The sequence below is a fragment of the Melopsittacus undulatus genome, chromosome 9 (assembly GCF_012275295.1).
Source record: "Melopsittacus undulatus isolate bMelUnd1 chromosome 9, bMelUnd1.mat.Z, whole genome shotgun sequence".
NCBI lineage: Eukaryota > Metazoa > Chordata > Aves > Psittaciformes > Psittaculidae > Melopsittacus > Melopsittacus undulatus.
In genome coordinates, this window is record NC_047535.1 from 3,404,576 (window position 1) to 3,429,734 (window position 25,159).

The 25,159-nt window shown below is 40.5% G+C and overlaps 1 protein-coding gene across 1 annotated transcript in view; it reads left to right on the top strand.

Moving 5' to 3' along the window:
- The first annotated feature begins 6,576 nt into the window (after nt 1-6,576).
- CERS3 (ceramide synthase 3) overlaps nt 6,577-25,159 on the top strand; it is a 40,111-nt gene continuing 21,528 nt past the window's right edge. Inside the window, exons 1-8 of the mRNA XM_005148778.3 lie at nt 6,577-6,830; nt 14,291-14,473; nt 16,044-16,161; nt 18,185-18,303; nt 21,957-22,014; nt 22,894-22,944; nt 24,153-24,245; nt 24,508-24,636. Coding sequence (XP_005148835.1) covers nt 14,292-14,473; nt 16,044-16,161; nt 18,185-18,303; nt 21,957-22,014; nt 22,894-22,944; nt 24,153-24,245; nt 24,508-24,636 — 750 coding nt within the window. The 5' untranslated portion in view covers nt 6,577-6,830; nt 14,291. The remainder of the gene's footprint in view (nt 6,831-14,290; nt 14,474-16,043; nt 16,162-18,184; nt 18,304-21,956; nt 22,015-22,893; nt 22,945-24,152; nt 24,246-24,507; nt 24,637-25,159) is intronic.

Genomic DNA, 25,159 nt, shown 5'->3' on the forward strand with positions numbered 1-25,159 from the left:
GTATTTTTATGTAAGTAAATTTATACTTATATAAATTATTTGTATTATATATTTATATAAATTTATACTTAATTTTTTGAAATCAAAAACAGGTAACCAGAAATTGTCTGCAATGCAGGAATGTTGAATTCTTACATGTTTTATTAGATCTAATTTGAATAACCTGAAAAGCGTCTCAGAATTTGCTTGGGGAAAGTTAGTTTGGAGCAGAATCCAAACCAGTGAGCACACTTAGCAGGAAGCCACCTAACGGTACACTTAATGTGCAGCTTGTAGTGGTCTTACAAGGGTTAGGCGCCAAGGGTTAGTCCCTCACAACAGGGACTACTGTAAAAACCTCAGACCTCATCAAAACTGTAAGAAGCAATTTTCCCTTTAGGATCATCCCTTGAAGGTAAGTGCTCTTATTTTGATTAAGAGCCAAGTAAGTTCTGTCTTTTAAAAGCTATTCAGTATTCAAGTAGATGGTTAAGAGCAGTCTCTGGAGCAGGTGACTAACTCCTAAATCTCAGTGGGCCATCTTCTAGATTAGTTTTGAGCTCTGAGCTACTGAATCTATTGGGAGGGCAAGAAAAGGAGGTGAAGCTTGTGGGATACTTTAGCTGGAAATTACAGTGCTCTCCAAAGACACTCAAATAGTATGACTTCTCAGATGGGAAAGTTTGAACCTTAGGCTTGCTCTTTCAGGATGATAGCTGTAGTCACTTGGCAATTGTATAGGACAGAGTGATCCCCTTGACTGACATGTAGATGTGAATATTCTGTGTGCGTTGTGCTTTGGTTTCCTGAGAGAACTTTTGTGCATAGGAGTGTGTGAGAATATCAATGAGTGTAAACTTTTCCATTCATGCTTATAGTTGCTCTAGTTAAAAACTAAACTCTGAGTAGTCCAGGGCAGAATGCCTGTTTTCTCTCTACTGTTCGAACTTGATTATGCTGTGCATGCCAAGTTGCTTGTTTCTGTCACTAAAATGCCTCTGGGTGTGTTCAAAGATGCAACTCTAGACTACTTGGGAACTTTTCAGTTCAAACATGGGAAGTGCCTTTGGCAAGGCAGTTGAGCAAGAGTTTCTCAAGATAACAATTTTAAACACAGGTAGGATTTCAGTGAAATCCTTTCCCACTATCCTCACTTCTAATCTAGGCTGTGCTGAGCAGTTTATTTTAACTAACTTCATTGTTTTCAGTGAACATAATCGTGTTCAACATTTCTTGGTCTATACTTTGCCAGCTGGAAGTATCTAAATTACAACTGTATTTCCCAGACACTAAGATAAGCAGGGTGGGAAAGGTAGTATGGGGAAATAATTTCCGTTTTTTAAGTGCTGGTCTTGTTTGCCAGTGATTATTGCAACTATAAAACCTTTCTTGAAGTGAAAGTTTAGACATCTCAGAACAGTGTGTAGGATTTAGCAAGAAGTGTAAGAGCCATAACTTGATTTCTGAGCACAGCAAATCCAAAGACAGCCCAACTGTATTTAATTCTTACAGGCATGAAGTTGATTGTGTGCCCAGTTGGTTATTAGAAGTGATCATTCCCACATGTTTTACTTCTCAGAAAGCCATTGTTTTAATTCTCAGAAAGTTTTAGTGGTAAAAATGGGTAGATGTGGTTTGTATCTGGCAACTGGATACATTAGCGTGTTGATATTTTACCATTTATGAACTGTAGGACCTGAGATGGACAACTGATGTGAATCAACTTCATTACACTCAAGTGTGAGCAGTGAAGGTAGCTCATAGGTCTATGGCTATATTCAAAAAGTCTAGCACAAAAAAAAAAACACCTTGCAAAAGAATTTGTGTTTTAAACCATTGATGAATCCATAGGATGGTTTTGTTTGGTTGCTTTTTGTTGGGGTTTTTAATTTGTTTTTACTATCTAAAAATACAGGCAGAGCTGTAACTTCAATTGCTAGAGCAGTTTAACTCAGCTGCAGAACCTATTACCAATGGTAAATTGGAGCTTAAGAAGTAGGTCAGTTATTACTAGGAGTTTGATGTGCCTTACCTTTTAATATTGATATCTACCTTTTCTTGTGTTGTTTCAAAGCAAGACACAGAACAAAGCAGGTGACATATCTGGAGACAGTTTTCTATCTGAGGACTTACCCTGAAACATCCACAGTCTCCCTTCATGTCTGTGCAGTTGTTTTGAGGAGTTTACCTTCAACATCAATAGAATAAGTGGTTTTAAGGAGGTAAGCAGTTAGCAATGGAAGTTACATACAGGATATGCTTTTTAAAAAGAGTATTTTTGAACTTAAATATTTGTAGAGCTTGATTGCAATTACAGCCAAATCCAGGTGCTTTCATGCATGTGGTTTTTCAGACTGGGTTTCCTTTAATATTTTTGACTGCTTTCCATTTTAGTTTTAAGACTTGTAATATATGTTTTAATCCTGTAATACAAGAATAAAAACCAACATTGAGAAATTCTATACTTATGATACTCTTGTAAAGCTAATGCTCCTATCTTGCACTTGTGTGCTCTGTGGATGGCTAAAGGCTGATGCTCTGAGAGTTTTCTGGTGGTGTAATCAAGCAACATTTGCATTTGTCTTATGTGCAAGTTTTCCAGATTGTTGAGATTTATTTTCATGCAGTTGTTAAACCAGTGCTTCCAGCCCCAAGGATCAACAAGGCATCTCTTTTTTTATCCTATATTATTTGGACTGTTGGAAAGGAATTAAAAGACTTTGAATGAATTGGTTGAACTAATTGTTAAATCTCTAGCGTTGCTGCCAGAGGAGTTTGTGTATCAGTCTCATGACTATCTGAAGATATTCACAGCACACAGGAGTGTCATTTGAGTGAATTAGCAGTGCTCTATTTGGAGTGGAAAGGGTGAACTATGCAAGTCAATCCTTAGGTACAGTTGTTCTTGCTAAGATTTCGAGTAGCATGCTAGTTTTAATGCATTGCTTGCTATAAATGGGAGCAACCAAAGTTAATCTTGATAAATTTGCCTTTTCAAATGTATTAGAACATACTTAGTGAAAGTACCTTGTGTAGATATGTGGTTCTATGTTAATTGCTCTAGTGTTTCTGCTTACTATAAAGGTAAGCTTGACAAATACATGCAAGTTGATGCTAAGTCAAGAGGAAAGAAAAGCATTTTCTCACCTAAGATAGTTTAAAAACAAATCAAACTGGGATTTTTGCGTAAAGAATGCTGACTGAACTGTGAATAGATGAGTTCTTTACTGCATTGCATACATCTCTGTGCCTCTGGATATGTAAGCATTCTTAATTGCTGCCCTGGAGGCTTATTGATACACTGGATATTCAGTGTTTAAATAGAATGCACCTAGGAGTTTGTAACTACTTGAAAGAGAGCATGATTGTGATATTTATATCCCTCAGTAGTTACTTGTGTGAGACAAATTGGTTAGAAGGCAGTCCCCAGGTAATGCCAATGCCTTTTCCTGGAGCCTTTTTCCTAAGGCATATTTGAAGCTTGTTAATAATCCTGTTCTCTGGATTTTAGTGAAGTGATGGCAGCTTGGGTCAGCAGTGGCATGTGTTCCTTCACTTCTCTCCACTGCTTTTATCTTTCCAGTATTACTACTGACATCCCCTTTTTATGCAGGTGTCATCTGCCTTCTTGTTATTAAGGCCCAGATTCTCAAAGAACTGAGTTTTCTAATTCTTATTAAATTCATGTGAACCAAATTCTGAACCAATAATTGAAAATGACGTAAGCGTTTTGAAGATTTCAGGCTATGTGTTCACATTGTGTGTTCCTGATTTAGCCCTTATGATAAGTATTTGTTACCTTCATGCTTGCTCTGTTCAAACTCAGGTGTTTAGTCTTCAATAATGACAGATGGCATTATTAATTAGAATGAACCTTTCCCATACAGGGGGAGATTAAGTAAGATTATGAATCAGGTCATACTTTCTAGTTAGAAAGGTATTGAGAAGAAAGCTTTCTGAGAGATTGTAAATAGACTTCATCCCTTTTACGTAGGGGAAAGTTGCTGCATTAGGAGAAGACACAAAATGATGTGAAGGAGAGGACCTTAGCCCTGCAGATTGCAAGATTGAGTTATGTATTGATGTCCTTGAACATATGACTTAGGAATGATTAATTTTCAGTTATTGTTTTGATTCTTGAGGACAGGAAGTGTAGGAATATCAAGCTTTTTTAGCTTAATCGTGAAGGAATGCTAGGTGGCAAGGAAATGGGTTTCACTGGTGGTGAAAAGAGAATTCAGAGTCCAAATTATGTGATTATTATTAAGTCCAAATTGTTACTATTGTTATCAAATAGAGCAAATTCCTATTTTGTATATACATATGGCTGAGATTTGATTGTCTGCCATTGAGATAGAACCATTTAGCAAAACTGACTATGTACTCATAGACAATATTCAGAACATTTATCTGTCAGCTCCCTGGATTAATTTAATTTCATTTTATTCTATTTCACAGCAGAAAACAAAACAAACCCTTAGGTTTTGGAGGTTTATGTTTTGTTTGGGAGGGGGAATATGAGTTGGGTTCTGTTTGGCTTTCTTTTTCCCCTGCAAGTGCCATCCTACGCAGCAGCTCTGATTCTGGAAGCTTTAGGGTTTAATACAGTCTTGAAGATTTGCCAAGATGGTTTACTGAGAAAGTTAACTAATACTATAATCTTTCTTATGTAACTGCTTAAAACTCAAGTGAAAGGTCTTGTCCAATGTGTAGATTCATTATCATTTAATGTATGTATTTGTCTGGAAAATGGAAGGACATAAATGCATGAAGTTTTCCTGGTTTGTTCTAATAGTTTTTTCCCCACTGAAAACTTGTATGTAATTTCCAGTGATATGTGAAATAATTATTTGGGTCAAATACATGCCTCCATTATCTAGTTGTATTTAACTGCTGATTGAGTAGGTGCTATGCTGCGTGCAAGGAGTAGTAACACTTAGGTTTTTATTTCATTTTGTTTCGTAGTGAGATGTACAGACTGAGTTGCTTCTGGTTTTCTTTTGCAGCATTCAAATTTAAGCTCCCTGAAGGATAAAGTCCTATGAAATTGCAGCAGTAATTGAAAAGCCAGTGGGCAGCTTTGATCAAGAGGGTATGGTTAGCTTAGTATTTACCATGCAATATCTTTAATCTTGTAATAGATTTCTGCATAGGTGGTGAGGATACCTAATGAATGCTCCTCAAAAAGTACGTAAAACCATTTTTTCCCCATCTTTTCTATAGGAGCCCCACATTTGCTCCAGTTAAATAAATGTGCTTTTTGTAATTTAGCATGACAGTGAAGAAATCATGGATTGAGGCGTAAGAAAGATGTTTCTGCCAATTACCTACTACATTACTGGCACTATTAACTGAGTGATATATGAATCAGCTTGCTCTAGGCTTTCCTAATTGGCAAAGTGTACCTGAATGTTCTGCTGAGTTTGTACTGGTGGTTCAGATGTGGGAAAGCACGGAGATAATTTAAAGCAACAGCAAAGCCGTAACACTACCTTTGTGAAATAATGTTTAATATTACTTTGGTGCATGAGTTTATTGAGTACCGCTCCCAGTTTTATGGAAGGACCGAAGATTTGGCATAGCTCCAAAATAGAATGCTTCAAAAAGAAAAAAAAAGAGAAAAAATTGGTATGTGAACAAATCCAAACCTTTCGCTGAAGGATCAGGATCCAAATATTGCCTGGGTCACTTCTTTTATTGCAGTCTTTCGGGTTGTGATGAGAGGTTCAACATACTCACAAAGAGGTTTGCACTGGCCTTATTTTCCAGCCCTCTCCACTGTTATTTATAGAGATACCATCTATGGTTTGGGAAGTCTATGAGCCCCAAACTACTGAAGGTTGGGGGTATCATCAGTCGCTATTTTGCCTGTATTGTTCTTGCACTCTTCTGTAGCCAACTACTATGAGCTTCCTTCAGAGACAGTATGCTGGGTGAGGTGAGCCTTTGGTTCAACTTTGACATGTCTGTTCCTATTTCTTGGTTTGCTGTTTGCTGACTGCAAGCAGGAAGAATGGGTTAATAAGAGGCTCTCTGCTCTTGGCTTGTCAGTGAGGTTCTCTACTTTCTTTTGAACAACATCAAGGTGTGCTGCCCACCACAATACTAAGTAATGCCCATACTTCTGAAGGCTGTTACTATTTGAAACTGGGGAGGGCTGCTGAGAAATGCATTATTCCTTAGCCACTGGAATTACAATACCTAAAAACACACGTAGGGTTAAGGAAAATAGACGTGTTTGTGTGGTGTTTCTAACCAAACATGCATTTAGTGTATGTTTCCTTCTGCTTTAGGACTTTTTTTGAAATTCCACTTTCTATCTTCTGAGGAACTGAAACACTTTCTGTAAAACATTTAGGTGATTGAGGCTGGAAGCGTTCTTGAGGCTGGCCAATAGAAGCAGAAACCTTTCTCTACCTTTATTTGAAAACCTGTATTTCAGTTAATACTGCATCTAAAAAGTCAGTGTCAAGTGATGCATTTGGCCTTTCCTGTTGTGCACCATCAGCAGGCGCAGCATCCTCCTGTGTGCGGAGAGCAATAGGAGTTGAGATGAATTCTCATCATACAACCAAGTACCATGTGACCTCAGACGTTTCTTCATCTGCTGTGTTGAAACAAGCAGAGGGAAGACGCTTGGCGTTGCTACTCCCGAGTTTCACCAGGTAGATCCATATGACATCAGGATTGCCTTCAGTCAGAAATCTTGAAGTGCAGCTTTGCTGGGTGGGTCTCTGAAGAATTTGAAGGAGTTTTGTAGATAGGGCGTGTTTACCTTTGTCAAAGTAGTGAGTGTAATGCCTCTTCCCTGCTAATGTGCTTACGTTCTCTTGGACTGCAACATCATAAAGGTAAGAATGCCTTTTTCTTTCATTTTTTTCTGTTCTGGGGTGGTTTTTTTCTTCCCCCTCCTCCCTACATCTCATTTATGTTTGGCATCGTTAGCATGTGCTGGTCTAACACTGCCTGTTCGGTAAGGGAAGATTAGAAGTGGCTATTGTGAGAGTCTTCAGATAAAGAGTGGAATAGGTGCTAATGAGATTTTTATGTTGCCGCTAAGTGTTCCAACCTGTGAGAACTGCTTTTTATTTTAGGGAAAAGTAGTACAGGTTACAGTAATAGTTTTACTCTTCTTCTTGTATCATTATTCTATTAAATGCTTGTAAAAGCACTGCTTTCTGAAATGGAAGGGAGGAAGATTTATTAACAGGAGAAATTATGTTAGTTAATGATGTAAATGTGATTGAAAAAAACCTCCCACTTTTGCATTTAAATAGCTTGGAAAAGCTAATTCTAATTTTGTTCTGCTAAATGCTAAGAAAAATGGTCTATAAGAAATTAGGTCTAGCAGGTTTTTTTATAAGACTTACCTGTTGAAGATCAGAAGAAGCTAGTGCTATAAATAACACATTTAAACAAGCTGCCAGACAGAGTTCTTTCATTGTAATGTTGTAACATTCAGATGGAGGAACCCTGCTCCTGTTTTCCCCTCTTTTTTTGTACTGTATAGCTATTTTTAGCTAGCTTCCTAGTTTGGTCATGTCTTCAGCAGGGGTGCCACTGTTGGAGAAGAGGCTACGCTGGTTCTTTAGCTGAAGATCTCTCCTTTGCATTTGTTAGGACTTGAAAAAGCTGTCAAACAGTAGCTGAAATAATGAAATACCAGTTCTGTTCTGGCTCCTCCTGTGGTTGGTTTTGTGGGTGGAGGATGTCTGGGCAGGTTAAACTGCAAAAGAGGGGATAACCAACAGGAGGAGAACTAAGAACAGTGGAGCACAACAGACTTGGTTGGATGGCTGGTCCAGGGTGATGGAGAGATCCTTAATGTACAAGTTTGAGCTACTGTGTATACATGAGCTGAAGACTCTGTTTTGAGAAGCTGCAGATAGGACAGTTTTCCAGAGTACAAATGCACCAGCCCCATCCCTTTCACCACCTCCCAAGGGCCAATTTAAAACCTTGAGTCATGTGCAGGTGGAGAAGCCAACAGCCTTTTCCTCTGCATCCTCAGGTCCTCTGTCTAGTTCCTTACTATCCTGCTGTCTTCCCGTGGTTTGTGGTAGTTGTACTTCTCATAATGTGCTCACTGTATACTCAAATGCTGCTCTGTTCTTCTCTGCTCTTAACATTTGTCTTAAATAAGTGACCAAGAAGGCTTACAACTCTGGTAAAATCTCTATTAAATAGCTTAGCATTTTAAGTTAGACTTTAGGTTTTTGTTTAAAAATTTAGGTAAGCTACAAAAAGTGATCATTTTTGTATCTTTCCCCAGTAGTAACAATTTGAAGAAAAATTTCATACTTAAATTCTGACAAGTGTTACGAATAAGATCTTGAAGCAACTGGTGGTATCCTTCTAGGTCTGTTCAAATTGTGAATTTAAGCTTCTTTTAAGAACCTGTATTTTGGATAGGGCTTTTTTTTTTTTCTTTTTTTCCCCAAAAAACTATTTTTTTACCTCAAAATTAGTGCAGATATTTAAGTTATTTCACAGCTTCTTATCCAACTCAATGTCACAGATTTTTAAAGCTTAAAAGCACTGTAACTGTACCATGTGAGAACTGTATTTCACTTTCTTCATCTGCCTGCATTCAGCTAAAACCATTTTAGCTGCTCAAAAATGATTTACCTTTAAGTAGAGAGAGCATGGTAACTTCAACCCAGAAAATGAATGATTTCAAACAGGTCTTGCTCTCTGTTTCTCCCCCAGAGAACAGGGTAAAATATAAAACTCACTTGCCACCTTAATAGAGATTTATTCGAAGTGCTGTTTCAGCCTCCTACAATATAGGACCCAAGTTACAAGGTAATGTGATAGAATAGTAAAAGAAGTAAAATACTCTAATTGCCCTATAACCAGGCACTTAAACTGTTTACAGTTGAGATTTGCACAAGCTGGGGAGTAAATCTGAACTTAAAGGTCTCAAAGCAATCTTAATTCAGCTGGTTTATGTGTATGGAGTATTTCAGTGTTTCATCATAAGAACCTCTAAGTTCAACAGCTCTTTTATTCCATGTTGCCACTGGTTGTGTGTGTAGGCTTGGTAAGATGCCATTCACACTGTGGCTTGGGTTCTGCAGAATTCAACTGAACTGCATTCTCACTTCTGGACAGACAAGATGCAACAAGATGGTAGCATCAATCCAATATCCTTCACTCATTTCTTTCCTCCACAAACCATGGTTCAAACCCATTATGCCAGTTAGGTGCAAAACACTACTTGATCTAATACAAAAAGCAGTGCATAGAAGAAGGAGCAAGTGATGCTTTCAGCTGGCAGATACCTACAAATAACAACCGATGCCTGAACAAATGGATTCGTGTGGAAGAAAACAGTGCAGGGCAGGGTTGCTCTTACTGCCTTAGGGACTAATAATTCTGTAGCATAAAAAATTCAGTGGAGAAGTTAATCTGGTGTCACATTCTGCAAGTTCCCAAACTTTTAAGTATTTCCAGAAGATGGATAAAGCAGCAGTTGCACATTGGAGAGGCTGTATGGCACAGTATCAACTGTCATCACACGCACAGATACTAAACCATTCACAAGTTGGGGTTTGTACATAGTGGGGGGGGTGTGAGGTGTTGGATTTTACTAAAACTCACTTTTCTGTAGGATTGGGATTTTCTTAAAGGTAGTGCTGCTGCTCTCAGTAGGAAGAAGCTTCTGTACCTTAGCAATAAAAGGAGGGTCCCATATTTTTCACCTGTCTCATGATGGTGCTTGCAGTTGGGATTCTTTAAACAATGTGCTATCTATTTTTAGCAGACCACAAATCTCCTTTTGAAATGTGTGTGTTAACTGTTGCATATATTGCTGAGTCTTAAGCAAAACCAAACCCTGTGATACAGTGGATCTGATCCTTATTTACTCATTTAAGCCACTTTGGTTTAATGTTGATGATTAACAGCCTGGAATAGCTTCCTTATCTCTTCTAATATCTGTGAGACTTGATTTTTCCTAACAGTTGCTGCACCAGCTTTACCAGTTCTACCAAGTGATGAAAGAAACAGGAGTATTGTGTTATTCTTGCTCTTTCCTGATTTCTTTCCCTGCTACACGGGAGTCACACTGAGTAGATGGTCTAGTAAGATGCTTAGAGAAATGAAGGTTTCTTTCACTTGCATATTTGTGTTAGTGGTCCACTGGGTTTTCTGATAAGGATAGGAAATCTTCCTTGACACATCCTTCACACCTGGATATCACCTTCTCTTGGTTCTGGTTTTGGAAATGTAGTTTTGGCAAATGAGCTTTTGCGTGGAGGACACAACCAAGGCCTTGGCTCTGTTTCTTGGTATTCATTCCTCAGACTGCAACAGCCAGAAATTCCAGTTCAAAGCAGCTCCTGAATTTGTTTGTCAAAATGTAACCACGTAGCTTTTGTCAAACCAAAACTTGCCCTTTTTTGCTTAATAGCATTAAAAATATGAAATTTTGGTTTTTAATTGAATAGATCAAGGATGCAAGGAACAGAGGTTGGGAAGATACTTCACATTGGTACTTACCAACTGTGTAGGCTTTTCTTTAATTACAAAGGATGCAGTTCCTGAAGTAATCATTCCTGATTTTCCTGTTTTTAAAGTAGCCCATTTAAAACTAGATTAGGCAACAGAGGAGATCCTTGGCAAGGAAGAGATTTCTTTACTTGAAGTATTGAGTTTCCAAGATGCAGGGGAACTGTCCAGGTTTCTAAAATACCTATATTTGATTGTTTCAGGCCCTTCAGGACAAGGACAATGATTCCAGTTTTGTCAGTGAAAATAACATTTGTGGTACTGGTGAAAGGACAGGAATCTGGGAAGAAGCAGGGGGATTTCACCCTAGGTTGGGCAAAATATGGGGCATTCAGCTGTGGTCGTTTCCCATTGCTGCTTCCTTGTTGCTGTAAAGAATGAAGTTCTGAGCTCACCACTCCTAGCAATAGGAGGTTCAGGCTGGGCAGGCTTTCAGTGCTCTTGTTAGAGCTGGTTCCAAACCAGGACAAGCTGGGCCTTTGCATCTGCTGTCCATTATTTGGAAGTTGTGTGTTGGAGCAGGGAATAACAGCTTCGGAGTTTATGCATGCTAGAAAGATCAGCTGCCTTTGAAATCCAGTATCTGTAGCCTGATCCCAGCACTGGAACTGGTTACCCCCACTTGTGGTTACACTGGAACACATGCCTTTGTGTGGTAACCAGCTCCTGACAAAAGTTGTGTTGTAGTTTTACATGGATCCACTAAGGGAATGTGCCTGGGTTCCAGGGACTGCAGTTGCAGCGCATCTCAGAGGTGCCTTGCAAAATACACTCCACTCACCCAAGTGATGAGAAATGCCCATCTACCTCACCATCCCTGCTCATAGTGGCAGACAGGACAAGACAGACCTTTCCTTAAGAGGATGTGTGGTGGCTGCCTTCCCTTTCCTCCTCACACTATGGAGGCTTCTGTTGAGTATCAGCTTCCTTCCCATACATGTGGGGTACTTCTCATACACACAAAGTGCATGTGGGATATTTCTCAGCAAGCTGAAAGGGCCACAGCTTATTTGTAGTACAGGAAAAGAGAGCTTTGTTTGTGTAAGATGTATGTGACAAAACAGTACTTACAGGTTCCTATGTGTTTCAGGATATCCGTGATTTAAGGAGGGATTAAACTACTTAATCACACAACCAGAGCTTCAGCCATTTAAGAGCAGAAAGAAACTGCAAAATACTCAGGTCATTGCTGCCCAGATGTGTTTGAAGGGAATTCCACACCTTGCAGGTGCTCTAGGAACCACATGGTGAGAACTGAAGCTGAAGGGAGACAGGAGAACATCCCAGCTGCTTGAACAGCTGCTATTATGAAGATGGAAATCTCTAAGATTGCTTGGGGAACGGCCTGATTTGCTGCAGTGAAAACATAAGTTGCATGTAGGGTGAAGATCCAGTTTAAGAGTAATGAACCATAAGAATAGGCTGTAGACAGATGTCAACTGATTTCTAAGAATTACTTGGACAATGTCCATCAGTGATGGTCTGATTCTTTGTGTTCCAGGCAAGACCTGGTACAAACACAAGGGATCACAGGAGCAAGACTTTTGGAGAACCCACCTTTCTATGAGTCTCTGTGGTGTTTGTGAGGAAGGATTTCTACTGAAATCTGTGGGCTCAGGATCAGACCCCAAATCCCATAATTCCTTTAAATTTTAGGGTTAAGTATGTGCTTATGATCTTGGTTTAGTAGAGATGTATTAACCAGTTTAAGACCTGAAAGGTCTTAAGGTAACTTGACATCCATGTGTGGAAGGAACACATGAATTAGCAAGATCCCAAGAATCTGATATGAAAAATATGCACTACTCTTTGCTTTTAGGGTTAGGGGTTTTGGGTGCATATTCAGTTATAAATCCCAACAACAAGTCTCACCCTAATCCAACTGTTAGTGTTCTTTCTACTGTGTTATAATAGACTGGCCTATTTTTATTGCAGCTACAGTTTGTGACAGTTTGCAATGCACAGTTGAGTTTAAAAATACAGATATATTAGGAAGCAGAACTGTGTAATGAGTCTCTCTCCTGGTCTTCTAGGGCAGTTTGCAAGCCTTTCTGTCTGACCTAAAATGTCGTATTTCAAAGCCCTGCTTCATTATCATGGCGCCTGGTAGCTGTAGTTAAGGGTCTGTTAGGAGCCCCATTATAAATCCCTACTTCCAGGAGTTTATAATTCAGCAGTAAAAAATTGCTCTAGGCTGAAACTTGGCATATAAAGTCTTAGTGCAGGAGCAATTGTGATTTCTCCCCCCTTTACTTTTGCGTTTTCTTATACACATGATTAATTCAGTAGATTTTTACTGTCCCCTTTCGGCATTTTAAAAGATTAAATGGTTGGGTTATTAACAGTTCAATACTGACTACTGTGCTGGGGCAGTACATTGATTCCCAGTGTCTGTTAACCCAGTTCAGATGGATACAAGTCACTGTTTCACAGACATGCTCCAAGGCTTCAGCTTAGCGGTAGCATCCTGGTGTGGATGACAGTGATTGCTTATTGAGCTGTTGATTAAAGTGGGCTTCAGAGCCAGCCTTGTCCTAGCCTGGAAGGCTCTGTGAGTGCACCAAGTGTCCTGATCCAGCATGGGCAGGAGCTGTGTGTGGCTGCAGGCAAAGCTAAAGCCGTGTGGCTCCTGCTCACATACTGACTGTGAAAGGGCCTCAGCAGGATTTGATCTTATCACTTGATCATATACAAGTATATCACTGTTAGGGTGTCTGATGCTACAAGGAGACTTGGTTGAAATTCTCCCATCTCCCTTAGTTTCTTTATTGGAACCTATGTTCAGTGATATCAGTTACTTCGTCATGTTTCGTGTGGTTTACAGGAAACATTGGTATGGAAAAAGCTGTTCAATTTTATTATTCCTAGAAATTATAGAAAAAAATGTATTTCAGTATTATGCAAAACTTTATAGTAACTTCTATTTTTACTGGTTTTTATACTTTTATAGGATATATAACGTGTGTAGTGTAAAGTCCTTACAACTGAAGGAGGGATAACAGAAATGTATAAATATATGATGTAGATTGCAAAGGTTAAAAATAAGACTCTATAAGAATAAAATGGTTTAAGTGATGTTTTTTCCTTCAAGGACTAATTTTAGACATTTTGTTCTGACCTAGGATTTGGTCACAGTTAAATCACAGTATTTTCTGCAAACGCCCCAAAATCTTGCTCTGCACCGTAGTTTTAACACTTGGTCCTGTGCGCAGGTGTTTGCAAAATCAGATCAAGGTATATATTCACATTAGTATGTTAAATAGCAGTAATTCAACAGCAAAATGTCTTCATTATTCCAGAACTGAGTCATCCTCTGGACTTTCTTATTTCTTTTTCACTCTTCTACCCGCTTAATTTACAAAGGAAGCCTAGAGAAGATCAGTTCTCTGTAGCATCTTTTATGAACTGGAATAGTAGATTATAAATGATTATTGCAAAAGATATGGCCAGGTACTAAGCAGTCAGTGTGAAGGACCCAAATGTGAGAGCAGGTTACCTTCCCCCTGGCAGATTTCAAAAGCCTTTTGTCCTTTTAGTTGAGGACATCCGAGCATCTTTATGGTGCCTGCACACTCTCTGTAGAGTGCCTCAGTTGGACTTGCAGTACCAGTGCAACCCATGTAGGCCAGGACAGCCTGTTCTTGTGGGACCCAAGCCTTATCTGCTGCTTGTACCTTATATTTAGGTAATATCCTGCCAGCTGGGATCCACTATTCTTCACAAGGTTCAATATGGTTTATTTAATACATTTTCTTTCCAATACATCCGGAATAATTGTGTATCATCTTTCTTTGCTTAGCATGGCGCACATACTGAAGACACTCAACAGCTGGTTTTGGTGGGAGAATATCTGGATGCCCATCAATGTCACGTGGGCACATTTTGTAGACCGTGATGGACTTGTCTTTCCAAAAGCACATCAGTTATATGCCACAATTCCATATGCTTTTGTATTGCTGATTATCCGGTTCTTCAGTGAAAGGTAAGAAACATAAACACAATTGTATGCTGATGTTAATCCTTATTATGCTAAATATATGTAAAAAATAACATGCCTTTAGATCAAGGTTCTTATGTTGTTGTAAAGGAGCATTAGTTGGTGGTTTGCTGGAAAGATGTAATACAGATAACAGGGCAGGTGAAAAACTGGGAAGTATTTTCACTACAAACGTGGCTGTGGTCCAACTAGAAGGAAAATATTTCTATCTAGCTCTTGTAGAACATCTGGATAATTCAATTACCTCCTTTTGCTAGAGATACAATTAATACAAAACCATTTGGGCTTCCTTTTGCTTTTGTCCTGTGGTGGAAGGGTAAAGGTATTTGTCCTCCTCACCAAACCTCTCCCTTCCTTTGGTCCCCCATCAGAACATTTGTGTGAGGTTGATAGATCCCAAGTGTCTAGCTGTAGCAGAACTAGGCAGACTGGAGGGATCTCAGAGTTCCATGTGAACATTTTATGCACATCTAGTAATGCTGATTCCATTTTCCCCTCACTTTGACACTGAAAGATGGATTGCTTCTGCAGCTGGAATCTTATGGGACAGGCAGAGATGTGCTCCACAGAAGAAAACTATGAATATGTTAAGATTTGTAGTGTTTTGACTTATTTATTTGTGCCTTTTTTGCTCTAAAGAATGTGATTAGTAGGTTTCTATAATTATTTCAGGATAGAATGATGAAATTTGGAATGTCGTAAGTTGGACATACTTAAAACAGAAGCAGATAAGATCATTCATATTAGAGATCAAAAGTAATTTGGATCATATGTTTAGAACCACTCTCAGTGTCTCCTGAGTAAAGGCTTGCCCAAGTGTGTCCCACTGTGCTGCCGTTGGAAATGGCTCGTGTGAATAATTAGTCCACACATCTGGCCTGCAGTGAATCTGCCCTTGAATGAGGAAAACTGACCACTGCTGTGAGTAATAAGGAATCAAGTGGTGATATCAGCAGGAGTGAGGGGGGCTATTTCAGAGAAGCCTGCCCAAGTAGAAGAGCAAAGCTTTTGGTGTGCTCTGCAACAATTTGTGTTGGAAAATGGAAGGGGAAGAGAAGCCGTCAGTGTCTGGGGAAGTTGCTGTGTGACACAAGTTAGAGGTCAGGAGCCAAATCCAGCACCTTGGGCAGTGGTAGCCCCATGAAGCAATGTGCTGAGTGACTATCTCCCTCTAGGAGAAAGTATCCCAGTAGCAATCTCTCAGCTCACACAGAGAGAGCATCTGTTCTTGGTTCACTCTCCTGTAACTGTTGCTTAACTCCAATATGCCTCTGGAAAACACAAGGACACAAAAATCAGGATCTTTCCTTGAGTAAAGCATTTAATGATGACAAGTTCGAGTCCTTCAGTCTGCTTATTTTGCATAACTGCTAATACGCTGTGGTTCCCTCTTGGGATTAGCTGGAGGGAGATTCCTTTCTCTCACAGCGCAGTGTCGTATCCAAGGGCAGATTAATTTGCTTCAGATTCATTTTCTTCATATCCTGGTTTGGGAATAGCGAAGGTCTTGTAACTGTGTTGTATTCTAAAAGATTTTCATGGTATGTCTTTTCAGATACATTGCTATGCCTCTAGCAAAAGCCTTAGGTATAAAGAACGTAAGACGTGTGAAGCCACAGCCTAATCCTGTTTTAGAGAGTTATTTCCGGGAGTGCTCAAAACATCCATCCCAAGTAAGGATTCTCATTCTTTGAATCTAGTTTTGGGTTTGGAAAATCCCAAGTCTTACTGTTTCAATCAGCTATCAGCAGTGACATCATGGGATGAGTTCCAGCTGATTGACAGATGACTTAATTTATTTGGGTTTGTGTTGCTGTTCTGCTGACAAGGTTATATGGCATCCAAACAGAAAATATGTTGAAGATGTTTAATTTTCTGGTGTGCTGTTCTAGATTTGACTGTTAATAATATTTCCAGTGAATATCAGTGTCCCATCTTTAACTCATTCTGCCTGGACGAAACATCAGCTGACATCTGTTGTTGGAAAGTGGTGTCATATTTATTGCAAGCAATAATATTGGATCACTGGCATGGAAGCCTTTTGATCCATTATATTGCTGCATGCTTAATCCTGGCTTATGTGAGAAAGAAAACCAATCTTTCTATTACCTTGCTGTTTGTTTTTAAACTGGAACAAGTAAAATGTAATAGCCAGTGTTTACCATCCACAAAAATGAGGCCGTGTGATTGTTGATGGGAAACAGGTACTTCACTGGGAATGCAGCCTCAAATTTCACTTACCTACCTACAGTTACCAAACAATTGCACACTGGTTTTGAAAATAAATATGTGCTTTCTAGTAATGAGGGATATTGAGAATTGTTGATATGTAGAACCTTGCTTTCTATCCCTAACTCTGCTATTCTCTTACTGTGACTTTTGCCTGATATCATCAGGAATAGATATATTCATCTATTCATCACATATGAGCTCTTCTCTATCTGGGCAAATATCCCAATCTCTGTTTCATACCTTCCCGCTGCATGAGTACAGTTTGACAATTAATCTCTCAAGGGAAACACAGCATTTTTGTGCTCCTCAGTACATGGGAAAGATTCAGGCTTCCTCCTTTAGTGTCCAGCTTGGGGAGCAGCATGCCTGGGAAAGCATGTAGAGACCTGGCTGTTGACTGTCTCCACTGTCTGTCAAAATGCAGTTGGTATTCCTGCATGGCAAGTAAAGAGCTCCCCAGCCAGCAGGATGGGCTGAACACCCAGGTTGTTTGCACTCCTGCTTTTCCCAGTAGCTGTGTTGCCCTTGGTCACATTCCAAAGCTTCCTTTGAGGATAGGAGACTAACTGAACTGGACTTACCCTGGTGGAGGTGGTGCTGCCACCCACTGTTTGCATACCTGCATATTTGCCAGGGAAGACCTTCCCCAGGGATGAGTTGAACACTACCTGGTTCCTGCAGCAGCCCCAGGGCAGGTCAGCCCACACCTTTCACACTTGGGGATGGAAGAGAGAGAGAAAGACCACAGGCTGCTGCACACTGAGCACCGAGATGTGCAAGAGCCATACTGCCTTGTGCTTGGCATGTACTGGCATGGCTGCATGGAACAGAGCTGCTTCAGCTTCAAGAGCAGACATAAAGCAGGAACATCAGACTGTTGGACTTAGATGGCTTCAATGCATTTCCAGGCAATGCTGTAGCCCATGTTTACTTTCAGGTGTCCAAAGGAGGCAGTCTGGATTTTGCTCAGCAAGACTAACTGACTTGCCTGTACAAGAGAAGGACGTTGGATTTGAGAACAGAGCTCAGGTCACCTTAATTTCACGCCCACATCTTGCCTGAGGAAATAATTTAAACATAAAGTAATAATTATAAATAGGTACAATTAGATACAGGGGTTAATACAAGGCACTTCCCTCTCCAGCCCAATCTCTTGCTTAGCTGTAGAAATTGAGTGTTTGAAATTATCAGAAGCCATCAGAAAGATAATAGCAGAGTCTGTGGATCTGAATGTTTCATGCCTGCTTTATTGATACAAATTATGTCTTGAAAATTAGGGTTTCTGTGAGTATCACTGAAAAATGAAAGCAGGAAGCCTGCAAGGAAACCCTCATAAAGAGTTAATATTAGTCATAGCTTTAAATTAAGACCTTACAACAGTGGGAAGCTGATTTGTGAACTACGAAATAAATGAAAATGACATCGGAATGCATCTCATTGCTAACGCTGTTCCATTTTTTGCAGTCAGATATTCAAGGCCTTGCCAAGAAGTGCAACTGCACTGTCCACTTGGTGGAAAAGTGGTTCAGGAGACGGCGAAACCTGGAGATCCCAACAGTGCTTCGGAAATTCCAGGAAGCTTTGTAAGAAAAAACAATGCTCTTGATGATTATGGGGTTTGCTTTAAGGGGGATTCATTTCCAGGAAGCTGGGGCTCTCTGACAAGGGTTTTGGTTTGTGCATACACAAACAAATTGAAAGGATCTAGTGGTGTTTCTCCTAATGGTGGGACTTTAAAGGATCAGGTTAATGGTTTCTCCTGAAAAAGAACCTTACAAATACTTTACAGTTTTCTTCCTTGTGTAATAATGGACTTATTTGTAGGCTCCTGCTACATGGTACTTAATGAAAACAAGCAGAGAATAGGGAAATATGTTCATGTCTGGCAGTAATCATATGGGAACAAAAATGCTTACTCCCTCTTGTTTATGTATGTGCCCATGGTGTCCTCTTGGGTTGCTGTTGTGTGTATAGAAGCTAGTTCAAGAGCAGGAATTGTGGCATCTGAACTAAATGATAGGTGTGAGAGCTTGAACATGGGGTGCTGTGCGAAACATGAGCTCAAATACGCTGCTCAGAGTGGGCCATTGAGCAATTCTGAGTGATAATCATGAATATGTACAAAGTTTCAAACCCTCCTGCATATGATTGAAAACAGGAAAAGCATCCAAGAGTCTGATTCTTCACAAATGTGTGAGAACTCCACCATACCTAAACATTTTACTATTTAACTATTCCAGTGTTAGCCAAAATCTCATGCAAATTGCAAATCCCCCAGTGGGCATGGCTGGGCTTACATAGCTCATCCCTTTTGGATACTGAAATGATGTAAAACACTGGTGTAAAACACTTTCCTGATGTCCTGTGGGTTTGCATTTTGACTAGTGTAATTCTATTGGCAAAAATTCACATCATCGTTGTATTTAACCTTTTAGTGTGATGAGCTTAAGGCACGAGGGTTAAAAGTACAGCTGCAAAGCTCAAAGTTGAGTACTTTATCAGTGTGAGTCAATATGATAATGATTTGATGCTGTGCTTTGGTGGGCATAAATCCAGTTGATACACATAGGTGTGTCTGAAGCCTGAGTAAACTCTCCTGGTAAACTGACATCCATGGCTTATTTCTGCTGTTGTTCTGTGGATCAGTTAGCTTTGTGTTATGAGTGACAATAACATTTCCTGTTCTTGCTAAAAGCCCTGACATGCCACTGATGCATGTCTGTAGTAATACACGCTAAAGAGTGAAATTCAAACTCGCTTGGCAGCTTGAGTGAGGATGAAGCAAACAGGTTTCTCTTGCGCAATGTTGTGAACCTTGCTCTGCTCTCTGTCAGTGAATTTAAATGGGTATAATTCTCAAGGCCACAAATGAGGAGCAGAGTTATTCCACGCTAGTAGTCAGTGTTCTGGGCATTATGAAATTCATGAAAGCCTGCAATCTCCAGGATCATTTTTCTGAATCACAAGGAAAATCTGATGAGCCACATCTAGACCATACTTAAGCTATTAGTGCTTCCAGTTAAGCAACACTGGGGTTTGGAACGCCCTTTGCATGAAACCTTCCCTGCTAAAAAGACTTACCAGCCTTTAACTTCACCTACTAAATCCTTCTTTTGCTAGGCTCTGTTCAAGAGAAAAGATTCCTAAAGTTAAATCAGAAAATCCTTTTGCATAGCTGTTGTTCAGTGTCTCCCTGGTGACCAGGCTTGGAGCTTAAGAGACACTTGGGTAAAATTTGGTGAATTTGGATGAGTTCTACTTCAGGTTTTGTTCACCAAATTCATAAAGAAGCTTGGCTACATGCAAAATGAGGTAGTGCTCTGGCAGTCTTGCACATTGAGTTCATCTGAAGCACTGGGTGTTTATTACCAAGTGTGGTCAATATATATTTGTAGGGCTGGGGACTAATGGCACAGTCTTGTTAGGTGCTCTGTGCTTTGGATCTGGTTCAGAAAACCACTTTACAATCAACACAGAATCAGTCCCGCTATATCCACTGGACTACTCACACCTCCCTTGCTTGAAACAGGAGGCATGAGGGCAGAATCAGCCCCTGTGTAAAGTCTGTCCCATGCCACGGTGTTGCTTTTCCTGGCATCTCTTGGTTAACTCTGAGCTAGGTATTACTTGTGGGTTCCACTCTCCCCTTCCATTTGCTCTCCTAATTTCCACCGTGTACCTTTGAGTTTTTCTGTCTGTGCAGTAGGTGTTCTGAAGGGTTATTTTCAAATCACCTGAGGAAAGATGCTTTAAAGTTGGAAAGGAAACCAGTTATTTATTACCAGTGTATCAGGTGGCAATTTTAGAGTTGTTTTCTTGACTTCTTCCATGCGTGTGAAACACATGATCATGTCTGGCCTCCTTCGTTCCATGTTCTCATCTTTGTTTGTTTTTCTTGTCAAATGCTGGCTCAGTCTTTAAGCATCTCATTCTTCCACCTGGGATAACAGCCTCCAGGTAACGTAGGGCTCAGAGAGGAGGGACTGCTTTTACCAGGCAGGTTCTTGTTGTCATCTCCCATATGGCACTTCATTAATGTTTGCCAAAGACCACAACTTCTATACATCTCAGTGCATTTCCACAGTGTTCTTGAGTCATTCTCTCCTCCTTTTCAGGCAGTTTAGGTTTCCTGGGAAGCTGGCTGCTGCTCTTCTCTAGGATATCTCTTGTTCTGTAAAACATTCTCACTGGGTTTGGGGTCTTTGACCACAACCTTTCTTAGCATGTGAAGTCCCGCAGTGATGTCCTACTGATTTTGAAGAGCATCTCTGGGAAAGATCAGGTTATTCCTGCCAAGGGGAAGAGTGAAAAGGAAGAAGTTTTCCATCACCTGTAAAGGTGGGATTGGGAATGCTCCAGCTGAGTCTCTGCCCGCACCCAGTCCTGAGGACAGTACCTCCCACACAGACTCCAGGGTCATTACAACACTGATTGTGACTCCACATCACAGCATCCTGCTCTGGCATATATAAGCAACAACATTGCTAACTAAGATACACAAGAACTTTTTTCCCTTTGACTTACCAGTTCAGTAGTGAAAACCTGAAGGTTTTATCTGACTTTCTGCATGTCGATTTAAGCCACAAAGAGCTTAAATCAGGCTAAATGCTGGCAAACCTACTCAAAGATTGAGGTTTATAGTTTATTCAGACCTCTGTAGTAAGACATAAACTAATCTAGTAGCTTTATCATAGGGCTCCCATTTTCAGCAATTGATGTTAAGAGAGATCAAAAGAAATTAACCCAGCAACTGAAACAAGTCACTGTTGGGGTGTTCACAGTGCTGGATCAGATTGGAAAGTATGTGCCATGTGGCTGAAAGCCCTTCCAGAGTCAGGGAACTGTGAGATGTTGTGCTTGGTGTGGATATTCTGGAGGGATTGATAGAGCAGGAAAGCTGGGATTATCAAACACTGATATTTAGGGAATTTGTTACATTTGCTGTGACTGTTCTCTTGATCAGCTTGTGCCTGGATGGAAAATGACTGCTGTGATCACAGTCGAGAGATCTGTGTCGTGGTAGTGTAAAATAATTTACCACCTTAGCAATTAGTCAAAGCTTAATAGTTAAATAGTAATAATTCAGATACATTTAATACATCTAAACCCTTAATGTAGAGTGTGAGGGCACATTTATGTGAAGATTATCTGTGATATACAATGATTTGCAGTAATTCTGCAGGACTTCTATCCAAAATATAATCATTCTTCATTCATTTTCATTTTGATTTTACAGCTGGCGATTTTCATTCTATCTCACATCCTCCATTGCTGGATTTATATTTCTGTGTGATGTAAGTTAATCATTTTAAGGATTGGTATTCTTATACTTTCAACAAAAACAAGAGCTGGTTTCTAGATCTTCTGGAAGGCCATTGAATGAGTCACTTGTTTCCGTGGCTCTTTGGGTTCAGCTCTTTGCTGTATGTAATCTAGATGCAATATGCACTGAGGTTTTACTGAATTCCTCAATTATCTTTTGAACTGGTATGATAAAATACTTTATGAGTAATCAGTGTTTTTAAGGCGAGTTTTAAGAAGTCCCACAGATGGTTTTACAACATGCCTTGTTAACACCTACAAATGCATTGCATGGCCATGTTTTTCTCAAAGGAGGCCATAAACCTTTCTTGGCAGCACTATTGGGGGTCACAACAATGGTGCATTTCATGGCTATTTATTGAGGTGTTGCTGCTGAGTCAGAAGTTGGGAATAACAGAGAGAGTGCTGCTTGTAACTATGTGAGCACTGCCTAGGGTGTCATTAATGCTTCTCCCAAGCAGCGGAACGGTTCTCAGCATGTCTACATTCATCTGGCTCTTCTCTCTAAACACTATTTATCATCATGGTGTGTGTGGCTGGTAAACACAGCAAAATCTAATCACTGTGGCAACATATCTTGAGTAATTGCAGTAATAAAACACACACCCACTGCTTTGGATGATGAAATTATGAACTGGAATGTTTCAGGTGTCCTGAAAAGAAGCCAAAAGCTGGGACCAGTAGAATAAATCTGAGATGCAAGATCCCTTTAGAAACTGGTGGGGAACAGTTATCAAGACTAGAGCTTCTTAGCCTGCTTCACTTAGAGAAATACTAAGTATTGAATAGTTTGAGTTAAGACAAGTGATTGTGACTCAGCTGATCAGTCTCTGTCTCCTCTGTCTTCCCAGAAACCATGGTTTTACGACATCTGGCAGACGTGGGTTGGTTACCCATTTCAGGTGAGGTTTTCGGCATGGGGCCATTTGCCTTAAGGCATTCCAGGTTATTTCCCCATTGGAAGGGGTAATCTGCAGAAGTGCTTCCCCCTCCCAACAGGCCTCACCTCGAGAGGTGCAGCACCAAAATCTTTTGCCCTACTTTGGTACCTCCTGCTGACTGCTGCAGGACCTGTGTGATTTGCCTGTGTTGCAGCACAACCCTCAAGCCAGACCACTGTTGTGTCCTCCCACCCCAGGTTACCTGTTGTGTGCAGTAGATGCTTTCTGTGTTGTTTTGGTGCAGAAACCCCAAAGCTTCCACCAGGCCTGACGATGCTTTGAGGCATTGCAGAAACAGTGTCATGCAGAGGGTTATGCCAACCAGCCTAAGTTCTGTGTGTGTGCTGTGCCCTCTTGCTCAATGATGCAGGTGGAAGGGGTGCTGCAGTGATTTGGTTTGGCCTAACATGAATCCCTTCTCTGGGGATCTCTGCTCAGTGCTCTGGTTGTTCAAAAGGGTCACGAGGCTTTTGTTTCTTCCTCAGTCCCATTAATAGATGATTCCAAGCAAACTGCTTCCTTGCTCACCTGCCAGAGGTCCTTATGCGTCCCCCACTCTTATTGTTATAAATCTGTGATCCATCACACACTGCATCCTTATTCCTGTCCTAGGCAGGGGCCAAGAATAAAAAGAATCCTGACCCCCAGTTTTCCAGCTTCTCCTACCCGTGGGACCTGATAACCAAGCCTACTTCCTGCCACCTGGGGAATGTATTGAACAAGGGAACAGCCAAGCTCAGCATCTAGGCCTAAGCAGATGCCTGGGATTTTAGCATAAATAGCTGACACTTTAGTCATGGGCTGTGTGAATGTTTAATATGTTAATTGTTCAGCAAAATGCAGGGCTGGGTTTACTTGCAGTTGTTTGTAATTAAATGCAGAAGCACTCTGCGTGTAGTTCTCTGACAAAGGCACACAAAAAAGCATGCTGAAATTCAGAGAGGGGAAGGAGGAGCTGCAGAAATTGAGAGTTTGGTCTGAGTAAAGGTTAAAATATTTGGCTCCCAGAACATCCTTCTTAATGAAGCCCAGAACAGGGATTTAGTTTAATTTTTTTTAAGCAAGACTCAGCAGTGGAGCAAAAGAAGTGAGGAAAGGAAAAACAAAATGATTTCACTTGGCATTTGCTTTCTCCTATTCTCAGTTAACTGTGCTTTTCTTCCTTACAGACCTTGCTGCCATCCCAGTATTGGTACTACATGGCTGAGATTAGTTTTTACTGGTCTCTCTTATTTACACTGGGGATTGACAACAAAAGGAAGGCAAGTGGTCATTCTTGTTTGTAGCTAGAACCTCTGTGAAGGGGGGAAAAGGGTTTTCAAGGAAAAGCACTGTCCTGACACTGGATTTGGTGCAGCCACATGAGGGCAGCATCAGTCTGTCCCTGGCACACCTGCACACATCCAAGCTCTCCCACCAGGACATCTCTATGTGTGACACGTCCTGCTTGTCCCTTCATCCGCACGCAGACCCTCGGAGGCTGTACTTGCTTGGCTTTACCTTTGTGTTTTCTGTCCTTCCCAGGATTTTCTGGCTCATGTCGTTCATCACTTGGCAGCCATTGGGTTGATGAGTGGCTCTTGGTGCGCTAATTATGTGCGTCTGGGGACACTGGTGATGTTTGTGCACGATACTGCAGATTTCTGGCTTGAGGTAACCCTGCTTTCCATCTCTATGTTTTTGTCTTGGGTATTTTGATTGGTGGGTTTTTGGTTGTTGCCCAGACTACATTCAGTGACATTTTAATCTTTCTCCCACAAGTTTCATATGATCCCTTTCTATCCCCACAAAGACACAGCTTCACAGATCCATGAATTGTGAGATAAAAAAGACCTTCTGGATAGTTTAAACTGATACTCTGCTCAAGAATCCTGTGTGAGAAAAGAGCACAAGAGGAGTTCTGCAATACAGAATGGGGACTGGAAATACAGCTGCCTCCCTGGATTATTCTTGCTTCACTGTTAAAATCAGTCTAAGTTGGCTAGCCTGTGAGCAGCTTGTCATGGTACCAATTCTCAAGCAAATTTAGCAGCCAAAACTTTGGCTACTTCTCCAAATTGGTTTAATTTTGTCAACATTCACACCCTTCTTTTGACCCGGGGGGTACATCTACATTAGACTTCTGGCTGGAGACACTTAAGCTGTCCCTGAACAAGGTATCACAGAAGAAACATTC